Source organism: Cucurbita pepo, chromosome LG17, assembly GCF_002806865.2.
Source record: "Cucurbita pepo subsp. pepo cultivar mu-cu-16 chromosome LG17, ASM280686v2, whole genome shotgun sequence".
NCBI classification, from domain to species: domain Eukaryota; kingdom Viridiplantae; phylum Streptophyta; class Magnoliopsida; order Cucurbitales; family Cucurbitaceae; genus Cucurbita; species Cucurbita pepo.
Window position 1 is genome coordinate 6,748,205 of NC_036654.1, and position 11,666 is coordinate 6,759,870.

The 11,666-nt window shown below is 34.7% G+C and overlaps 1 protein-coding gene across 2 annotated transcripts; it reads right to left on the reverse strand.

The window, feature by feature from the left end:
- Positions 1-414: 414 nt before the first annotated feature.
- LOC111778210 lies at positions 415-5,619 on the reverse strand. 2 transcript variants are annotated; one of them, XM_023657902.1, is made up of 6 exons: positions 5,479-5,586; positions 5,247-5,380; positions 3,595-4,681; positions 2,760-2,990; positions 2,285-2,385; positions 415-692 (listed from the first exon to the last, which is right to left on the reverse strand). In XM_023657902.1, the coding sequence occupies exons 1-3, from the start codon at positions 5,486-5,488 to the stop codon at positions 3,614-3,616; spliced, it is 1,212 nt and encodes a 403-aa protein (XP_023513670.1). In that variant the 5' UTR covers positions 5,489-5,586; the 3' UTR covers positions 415-692; positions 2,285-2,385; positions 2,760-2,990; positions 3,595-3,613. The 2 variants fall into 2 exon arrangements, with proteins under 2 accessions (XP_023513670.1, XP_023513669.1); XM_023657901.1 differs by having other exon boundaries at positions 5,247-5,619.
- Positions 5,620-11,666: the final 6,047 nt, after the last annotated feature.

Genomic DNA, 11,666 nt, shown 5'->3' on the forward strand with positions numbered 1-11,666 from the left:
AAGCAAGTGAGTTGGATTTTGGTTCATTCCAATTTTTGATCTTTGGATTTTCGTCCTATTTGTTTACTTAAAACATACTTCAAATATTAATTTAAAATTGTTTTTCAATGCTTTAACCTTAAGCAATGGACATGGGGTTTTGTTTTTGTGTTCTAAAGTCATATATCTACTAACCCTACATTATTTTAATTAATATCATAGTCCGTGCTTTCGATCAACTAATTTCATGCTATGTCGGGTTAGGTATTCGATCTTTTAAATTTATGAACAGTTCGTTTCTAGATATGTTGGGAATCCACAAATCTAGAACGAGCGTTCATTCTACTAAGATGATGATACATAAGCTGACGACAACAAGCTACTNAAAAAAAAAAAAAAAAAAAAACAACAACCCAACAAAAGAAAAACTATTAACTACCGTATCATTGTTTCATTAGATCGGCTCTGGGTGAGATGACCTAAACAATTATATAAAACTAATTTTAAAATTTGTAAAATCTCAGAAACCAAATATAGACACAAGTCGAAATAGTTCTTCAACTACAACTATTACATTTGAATAGTCTATAAACCATAATAGTGTAGAACAAAGCAATCTCCCACTAAAATCATGACCACTTTGGAAGCAAAGAGGAACAAAGAAACGCTATCCATAGAACTCATAGCTGACGCTAATCCCCACACTTTGATATCTGCACATAAACAATCATCCCATTATTGATACCCAGAAAAGCAAAGGCTGAAATAATGTTGTATAATTTTGATATCATTTCTCCAGATTTGAAACAGACATGACACGCTTTTTTTCTTGAAATCTGGATTAAACATGGGAATATTTAGAATATCCTGCATTATTGAGGTTGACTTTTGGGTTGACCAAAACAAAGTGGGGGACAACATGAATGAGGTTTCCATTGAGGGAAAGTTTGTGAGAGGATACAACAATTTAGGGTTTTGGGTGTTTCTGGGTGAAGGGTTGGTTCTATTCAGCCATTGTTGCTGATTTGGTTGGGTTGATGGCATTGCAACCATACACTCAAAGGGTGGGTGGGAAGTTACAGCTATATATATAATAAGAGAAAATGGGATGACGATATCATCAAGAATGAATGATTGCATATGGCTTGCATTTAGTGATATTCACGGGGCAAAGATGAGGAAGTCTTCCCATCTCCATCCCTACCTAGCTCATTCACACAAAAATTTTCTATTTATTTGAGGGATTCCTAGTAGGGAATATGTTCCCCACACTTAACTTTATATATTAAAGTGAGGCAACAACTAGTAGGGTTGGGATAGGGGACGGAAATGGGGAATATAATCTCATTTCTTGCCCTGTTTAGCTAACGGAGAGAAATCTTTTCCTACTCCTTTCCCTAGTCCCCATTTAAATGGGAATTTCCTACCTCGTTCAAGACAGGTTAAATTGATCTCTATTTGCGTAATGTTGTCAAGAATCCTCATATGACATTCCATTCGAAGTATCTCATAATGTTGTCAAGAATCCTCCCCTCAAAGAAAAGATCATCAAAGAATCTACTCTCAATAATCACAGATTTGTGTGTTTCTCTTCCATATCGAGCATCTTAATCTTCTTCTTTCAAGCACACTACTTTGTTTGATTAAGCTCAACTATGGATGACATATTATTGGATAACTAACGTCAATCACTCATTCTATCCAATGTAAAACTACGTTGAACATCCAAAAATGGTGAGACAAAAAGTAAATCCATAGACAAAGAACCCTATTATAGTTTAGTCACTCCATAGGAACTTATACACGTTGCATAATAATAATCACCAAGGATGGAAATTATAAGACAAGAAGTTCATTTGAGATAATAGTGACAAGTAGTGCAAAGTGACCCAATAATTAAAAGAAATAGTCTTATGCAAATTGATGTAGAGGAAGAGAATATTGTGCAAATTGCTTATGAAAAGGAAGTGTTTTGAAGTGACAGAAAAAGTGAGAAACCACACCACCACTGTATACTTAGCCATCTTCTTAGTGCTCATTCACATGTTCTTGCATTCTAAACCTACCATTTTCCCATAATGGAAGGAGCCATCAAAATGATTTTCACTGATCTCATGGCTTTGATGATCCAAATCCATGGCTGTCAGCGTGATCAACAAAGCATGCTTTAACTATATCCATATACCAAATTATATTGATGAATTTAGACTCCTTTTAACTTTTTGAATCCATTCCACTAGCTAGTATTCCATGGATATCAATTGTATATGGGTCAAAGTTCAGAGACATAAACCGAATAACTTACGGATTTGGCTCATCATCATGTTCGGGCCCATAGAGCCTTGTGTCTCTCACACCTCCAAGAGTAATTCCGTATGCCTGTTTGTTAAAATTCTTAGGCGAATCCTGTGCACAAAAAAAAAAAAAAAAACTTGTAAATTAGCGAAAATTGAAAATTCCAACTATTGTCCAAGTTAGGATTCAAAATTAANAAAAAAAAAAAAAAAAAAAAAAAAAAAAAAAAAAAAAAAAAAAAAAAAAAAACCTTGAACTATGCAATTTGTCTAAACTTACAAAAGATTGAATAATACCTTGAATTTAAAAAAGAAAAAAAAAAGTCTCAAAAGTACCCTAAGTTTCAAATATATATATATATATATATATATATATATATATATATATATATATAATTATAGTTAATTTTGGATGAAACCTGTTAACAATTGATTTTAAAAAATACCCTTGAATTTTCAAAAGGTTTATAAAATACCCTCACTTACTCTTGTGATGATTACATCTGGACTGCTGTGGCTATCTATTTGGATGCCACATCTACTTCGTTCTCTCTCTTTCTCTCTCAGTTGACTATTTTTTGGGGTAGCAGAGTCATAAATAGGATTGCTTTCTTTTCCTTCACCATCATTTTGGTTCAGGAGAGCATCCTATGAATTAGTCAATCGCCACCCTCATATCAGGATTATCAAAAAGTTCTTCGGTGGCAGTTTCTGTCCCTGTGTGATCCAGAGAAATATATGTCACCATGTTAAAATGTGTGACTTGGAGCTAAAGTTACATACACACACACATATTATATATATATATATATATATATATATGTAAATGGTCAGGATTTCACAGCAAAAGGCAGGAGGATTTGTGTCAATAAATCCATGTCTCCTTTCTTATGTTTGGTATACCGAAAGACCCATTTCATTTTTAATCCTATGCATGGCTTTCTGATGTTTATTAGTCTGAGCACAGTTATTCCGATCAACACTTTTCTACACTTTGATCACTTTTGAATTTTCTTAACAGTTCTGATGCTAAGATTTTGAACGCGGTCAAACTAAAGAGAAAAAAAGGTGTGATGGAGTATAACTTAAAGACTACGGAAAATGCAGAGAGGTCAAAACAAAAAGATGAATATGTTTGAACGTTTTAGATGCAAAGTTCAAAATCTATGTATGTTAGACTAGATTCATGACTCTAAACAGTTAAATGTAGAACTTGGATACAAGAGTATGCAATAAGGAAATTGCTCAATCAACCAAGGTTGAAAATGTTGTTTAGTTAGTGATTTAAACAAAAAAAGTATCTTTAGCGGAGAAAACTTACAAATAACTGAGTAACTGGGTCATCTGTTGGATTGCAAACCATTTCCCCCGTAATATTGCTTGGTGGTTTCACGTGAGAACTCTGCAAATGTCATCCCTTCCTTCAATCTTGATGCTAATGGTGGAACTATCTTCTGGATTTCTCGAGTTATTACCGTTGCCTCCTGTTCAACAAGATCTCTTTTGTCCTTGGACGACATTGAGCTTTCAATGGAATAATCAGACATCGAAAACGTTTTGTTCCAAGCTGGCTGCAAGAATACAACAAAAATTTCTCTGCACAAATCCTCGTGCTTGGAAGGTCTGCACACAGAGTGAAGAGTGGAGCGAAGCTTCCCTCGTGATATAATATCAGCCGATTCGCCCACCTGGATGATAAAGCTTTCTGGTGGGGCATTAACCATGAAAATGTCGTTCTTACAAGGATCAAAAATCTGCAAATACAAATGTCCACTGGGGGAACAACACTCGCTATAGCAACAAAGATCTTGTGCTTCGTTGCCGTGGGTATTTGATGGTGAAAGAAACATGGGAGTTGTTAGGACTGTGAAGATACCATAGTCATAATGCCATTGCTGCCATAGATTTGTACATGATTGACATAGTCCATTACTGTCTGATGGCTCTTGCTTACTGTGTATGCTTTGTTCTTTATTTCTTCTAGAATTAGCTTGGTTTCTTGCAGTTCCTTTGCAGTGTGTTGATTTTCTTAAAAGCTGCGCATCCAGAGCTGAATGGTAGTGTATGAGACGGCCTTTTGCAATGCATGACTCTAACAAGCTCTGTTCTAACTCTTGGCCTCCGATTTGCGCATCACATACCCGTGCAATGCGAAGCCCCAGTTCCAACATGCAACTTCCAAGCTCTTTAAATGAATCACCAAGATGTTTAAATTCATTGTCGTGAACTTCCTTCTCAATAGAATCACAAAAGTGATCAATTTCTGAACCAGGTGACTGTTTGTCCCCTCTTTGGCTTTGATTATTCTGCATGAATTCTTTGCTCTCCGTATATTTGAGTTGCATTGCAAAAGACGAGACACTTCTTTCTGGATTCCTCAAGGGAACATCACTCCCTAAGTTATGATCCTGAGAAGTTGAATGAAAAGAAATGGAGGTATTAGGAAAATTGTCTCATTTGAATATGAATTTGATTCCTTCCAAGGATGTTATGGTACAATGTTCGTAGCGAACAAGAAATTTAGCTAAGATCTCACGAGAGCCAAACAAAAAAATGACTCTTCAACGATTTGATCACAAGCTTCAGAGACAATTTTAATTTTGAGAAACCTAACCAACCAAAAGTACCCCGAAACTCAGATTCGCTAAATCGTTTAAGTTAAACATCTAACAAAGAAACGTCAAAAGATCAACTAGAATTCAACAAAATTTAATCTCCCATAGTCATGACGTATGCAGAAAGTTCAAATCAATGCAACAATGACATTATATTGAGACATTTCCCAATGATCCGCTGTTCAACGTTCAACATGATTTCAACAAAGTGACAATGATGAGATTTTAGGGAAAAAAAGAGCGCCGTCAACATCAGATTCCTCAGTCATTTTCCGTAAACATTCACTAAATGCTTACAAAAACGGAAGCGAGCAAGAGAGAGAGAGCAGAGGAATGAGGAAAAATGAAGAAGTGAAACCTTAAGAATCCGTTTCCGATCATCAGGATTGAGCAATGCGAGCTTGCGAGCAAGAGGCAGTAGTGTTCGACGAAGAACAGAAGAGTTGGGGACGCCGGTGATTGCAAGAAGGCCAGGTCCACTGGGGCCTAGGGCTTCAAAAATCGATTTGGTTATCGATTCAATCCGTTCGTTATCTTGTAATGAAGATGAAGAATGGCAATGTGTAGACAAGAGGAAGAGATCCAAATACCTGAGCTCATAAATTTCGAGTTTATTGGGATTTTCCTCCATTTTTCTCTGTTCTTGCACTTCTCAATCCAGAATCTAGGGTTTGGTCCCGTCGGGAAGAACAATATGAATGAATGACCGTTTAAACAAGAACTGAGCTGTCGAAAATCTCTGTCCGCTCCACATATTTATATGTTATCTTAATATATATAATTTTTTTTCTTTATTTTTTCTGTAAATAAATAAATAAATAAATTTAAATGAGCGGCACTATTAAAATTTAAATTTTTAAAATTGATATCGAATATTATATTATTTGCTCACTAAATTGGTCAGAATAATTTACATTTTTAATAAAAAAAAAAAAGTATATTTATTGGTTCAAAGTACATAATATTATATTTTTATGTGAATTAATAGTCGAGGGNAACTAACCTGTCTCACGACGGTCTAAACCCAGCTCACGTTCCCTATTGGTGGGTGAACAATCCAACACTTGGTGAATTCTGCTTCACAATGATAGGAAGAGCCGACATCGAAGGATCAAAAAGCAACGTCGCTATGAACGCTTGGCTGCCACAAGCCAGTTATCCCTGTGGTAACTTTTCTGACACCTCTAGCTTCAAATTCGTGTGGAAAGGTGATAAGCCAGTCCGCCAATCGACTTGGGGCATGGACCGATGCGGATTGAGATGACAACAGATGTCGAGGACTCAATTTTAAGCCATCCATGCGCACAGGAGGCCAACATGTGCCCCCGCAAATGCAACAAACTCGAGTGGGTGTTGCATGTGGGGGCAGCGATGCGTGAAAAATAGGTGTACAATCAACCCAACAACTCGAATCGATCCAACTTGAACTATAAAGGTTGGGTTAGATCAGATAAGTGATCAAGTTAATTTGTGTTTATTTTCTAGGAATCGAGTGGGTCAGGTTGAGTCTGGGTTCAGTATGCTTAACGTCGATTTGACCCATCCCGAACTAAAAATAAATATAAATTTTAGGGTTGTCTTATTGTCGCTACCATGTCCCCTCGTAGAATCACAAGCTTTCTCTTTTTCTACCTTCAGTTTCTAAGACAGACATACTTAGAGCATGTAAATTACTAGATGTGAATGTCTTGGCTGATGGGCCTGGGTTATTTGGGCTCAAGCCCAAACTACAGTTTCCAAAATTGTTGAGTTCTATCTCGGTTCATTTAAACTCTCGTAACAAGGTAGTTGTACTCGAAGGTGCGGCTAGATCACCTCCTTTTCAGGGAGAGCTAATGCTTGTTGGGTATTTTCGTTTCTTGACAGTGAAGTAAGACGAAGCTCATGAGCTTATTATCCTAGGTCGGTTTAAGTTGATAAGATCCCCTCTTTTTACGTCCCCATGTCCCTCCAGTGTGGCGATAGGGGGCAAAAAAAGGAAAGAGAGTAATGGGGTTTCTCTCGCTTTTGGCATAGCGGGCCCTAGCGGAAGGCCCGCACGACAGGCTGTTAGCTCAATGATAGAGCGCGCCCCTGATAATTGCGTCGTTATACCTAGGCTGTGAGGGCTCACAGTCACATGGATAGTGATAGTTCAATGTGCTGATCTTTTTTAACTTAAGAAAATTAGAAACTCGAAGTTCATCCTCTAAAGCCGTTTAGCCAAACGAAATCGAAAAAACGATTGTTACTAGACTCGAGCATCCGATCTCTAAATCGCCATACCAAACGATTGTTACGGGATGAATAGTTTTGGAATGTAAAGTCTTTAAGAAACATGTTAAAATGTAAGAAAAAAACAGAAGGAAGAGATATGGTACCATACCTGTCCCAAGAACATGTCACACTGTTTCATGTTGGCCATGAGACAGCCAAAAGCTTCACCATTTTGTTGACTAACCAGAGTCAATGTATACATAAAAATCATCATTTCTCCAATACAACAAAAAAAACATTCATTTTACTTTCAATCATGACGTTTGTGACATTCTGACATGAATCAACCCGTTTATAAACCCATGATCATTCCCTAAATTAGCCAATGTGGGACTTTCATAATCCAACACCTCCCCTCGAACAAAGCACGCCTCCCCTTAATCGAGTCTCGACTCCTTTGGAGTCTTAGTCATTTTTTACTGCCTTCGTACCTTCAAGGAGGCTTGACTCCTTTTTCTTTTTGGAGTCCTTAGTTCGACATTTGAGGATTTATCAATCTATTGGCACCACTAAGTTTAGGGCATGACTCTGAGACCATAACAGACGAACACGACTCTCCACAATGGTATGATTTTGTCCATTTTGAGCATAAATTTTAAAGAAGAATCAAGGTTCATTTATTTTTAGATGGCTACAAATTTTAACTCAGATGTTAATTTAGATTTGTGGTGTTTATTTACAGAGTGGCTAATTGTGGTCATAAAATATGAAAGTTACGGCTCATGATATATCATTCAAGATTAAAGGTCTTCATTTCGAGACTATATAAAGTTATGTATGTTATCTTTGTAAAAAAACATGAAAAATGTAGTAAAAATATCATTTGTGCTCTCGTTTAGCCAACGACTAAGTTTATTCCTTGTTTAGTTGCATGAAGAATCATTCAAGCTTGACAGGATCAATCTTATCTGTGAATTGACTCGAATCTCAAACAATTGTTCTTACCTTTGGATATTCGATAATCTGAATCTTGCATCTCTTGTAGTGATTATTTATTATTTGGTATCAGAGTCAAAACAAAGCAAATTATCACAATGTAGTTGACGATTTTACTCTATGAATATATGAAAAAGAAACTGCAAAGTACGTCCAATCCAAATCTAGTAGTTATTATTAAATACGCAAAATTCTGAATTCACGAAAAATCTAAACATTTCTCCTAAAATCTAAGAGACTAACAGAATGAACCGTGCTTTCCCCCAGATTCCAGTCAATTACTATGCCTCAACGTATTTCGGAGAGAACCAGGTAGCTCTAGGTTCAAGTGGCATTTCACCCCTAACCACAACTCATCCGTTGATTCTTCAACATCAGTCAGTTCGGACTTCCACTTAGTTTCACCCAACCTTCATCCTAGTCATGGATAGATCACCCAGGTTCGGGTCCATAAGCAATGACAATTGCCCCATGAAGACTCGCTTTCGCTACAGCTTCGGTTGGTTCCCTTAACCAAGTCACTGCCTATAAGTCGCAGACTCATTCTTCAACAGGCACGCGGTAGTCTCCTCCTACAGACAGGTAAATTACAACAATTTTTTGAATGTTTAGAAAGATAAATAATTAATTATAATAAAAATAAAAATAAAAATGTGGCAACTAACATTCAAATCCACCAAACCCTAGAAATAAAGTTGGAAGAAATGACAGGTAACATGGCCACATTGAAAATAATGATTAAATTGGTGACCCTTTATGTAAATTTACATAGTAAATAATCATTTAATTTTTTTTAAATTATTTATATGATTTAAGCTTAAAAAAATGACGTCACTAATGTAAAATTTGTCACATTATAAAATATTACGGTTTTTTTTTTAATTATTATTAATTAAAAAGAACTATAATGATTAAACTCGGTTGGTTGGTGTAGTAGCAACATCAAAATATTTAAATACAATATAGAAGTAATAATTATCCAACCACTATCCTATAATTTTTTTAAATCACTAATTTAAATTCAAACATTATCCAATTTTTTTCTATTTAATTCATTTTCATTTTAATTATTTACATATTCACACAAATAAAATAAAATAAATAAATCCCACAAATTAGGAGAGGAAGATNATCGATTCTTACTTAATCATATTGTTGGTCAATTCGGATCCATTCTTACTCCCAACTCTTCCCTTTTTTTTTTTAATTTTTAATATGTTTTTTATTTTTGCCTTTTGATTTTTGTCCTTTTATATCTTTTCTTCCATAAATAAATTTTTTAAAAATAAAATTCTCTATACTCTTGGCAGTTTGTCATGATAATGTCCATTCTTTTTTTCTTTTTTTTTTTCATTGGATTCTTAAAATTTTTATTTTATTTTATTTTATTTTATCTATTAATAAATTATCGGATTTGTAATATTATTTCTAAAGTTCAAGCTATTTTTATTATTATTATTAAAAAAAATTAATTTTAACATGACTTATTAATTTCAAATTGTAATATTATCTCCAAATAAGTACATAGTTAATAAGCTAATATATATATATATAGATAAATAATTAAAAAAATAAAATGTATAAATCAATTAGTAGTATTTAATTATAGAATGGATATTTAGGTTAACCATTATTGGGATTATAGTTAATTATCTAAATCAATTGTTGATTTACTAAATTAATAATTATCACATAAAATTAAAACTATATTTGTTAGTGCTGTTATTTTTTACAAAATAGTAATAATAATAATAATGAAGTTAATTAATGTGGGCTACATTATTAATTACATAAACTTAGAGGACTGAATGTAAAATAAATATAACAAAAATTGTCTCGAAAATAAATAGAGTTAAAATATGGACTTAAAAGCAAGAAAAAAAAAGGAAATCTTAGGTGGCAGAATCTGGCAATAGGAGAACCCGTGAATAAGGGGTGGCCCGCATTCTCTCTCTCTCACACAAATTAAAATAAATAATAATAATAATAAAATTTAAAGAAGGAATTTTATTTTGCAAATTAGTTTTTTTTTTTTTTTTTTTTTTTTTTTTTTTTTTTTTTTTTTTTTTTTTTTTTTTTTTTTTTTTTTTTTTTTTTTTNCAACACGTAGAGATGATGAAGTGTTTTTTTTTAAAGGGTCTTTTTTTTAAGAGTCGGTTTATGATTAAAGGTGAATAAATGAATGAAGCATATATAAATCCGACCTTATCGAAAACGAAGAATATACCCTTAAAAAGTCCTACAAATGAAACACACATAGGATTCTTGAGGATTTTTAAGGGCGTAAGATATAGGCAAACGGGTCCCTTTTAAAAATCCTTCTTCACTTTCTCTCTCTAATTTTCATGCATGCAACTAGGAGAGAGAAAGAGAGTGAAAAGACAAGTGTACCCTTTGGAAAAGGTGGGAGATTGAGCTTAAGTTTAGGGAAGTATGGTGCATGGGAGGAGGGCAAAATGGGGAATTTGTGTGGCTTTAGAATTAGGGTTGGAATAAAGAAGGTTGAGAAAAGGAAAGAAGAAGAGGAGGCCTGCAAGGCTCCCTCTCGGTGGGGTTAGCTTCATCGCTTTCACTGGAACGTTAACTTTTTCTGAGATCCCACGTCAGTTAGAGAGAGAAACGAAACATTCTTTTTAAGACTGAGAAAATCTCTCTTCAGTAGACGCGTTTTGAAATTTTTGAAGGGAAGCACGAAAGAACGAGTCTAAAGAGAACAATATTTGATAGCAGTGGGCTTGAACTCTTACACTGAAAAAAGACTAAAAACCCGATAATTCTCGAGGTCGGATATGCTTATTTCAGCTCAAAATCATTGCATGGAATTGGACTTTTTGAGATTGAAACCTAATGAAAATAAAATGATTTCATATGAAAAGTGAAAAGGCCAAAGAGAGAGAGAGAGAGTAAAAGAATTAGAGAAAAATGTGAACTTTTTTAAAATATTATTTTGGGTGGGAAGAGATAACATAATATGATCATTAAGGGAGGAGAGAGTCAATCAATGGATCAATCATGTTAGGTTTGTTTGTGGGGTTTTTATGAGTTTGAGAATTCTTCTTTTCCGACCAAATTCAAGGTACGATATCAGGGTCGAGATTCAAATCTTTGACTTTTTAGTCGATGATGTATAATTAGCTCATAGAACTGTGCTCGAGAATTTAAATAGTACTCTATCTCGTTTTGATATCATTGTATTCAAATTAATACCCTTTTGAAAGATGGATTAATTAGAACAAGCAATCATCATTATCAAGTGGCTTTGAGAGGCAACAAAAGAAACAAAAAAAAGCAATGTTTTGAGACACTTGGGTTCAAGCTCTCTCTCTCTCTCTCACTCTCTATCTCTCTCTATCTCTCCCTCTCTCTCTCACTCTCTCTATCTCTCTCTATCTCTCTCTCTCTATCTCTCTCTCTCTCTCTATCTCTCTCTCTCTCTCTCTCTCTCTCTCTCTCTCTCTCTCTCTCTCTCTCTCTCTCTCTCTCTCTNCTCTCTCTCTCTCTCTCTCTCTCTATCTCTCACTCTCTCTCTCTCTCTATCTCTCTCTCTCTCTCTCTCTCTCTCTCTCTCTCTCTCTCTCTCTCTCTC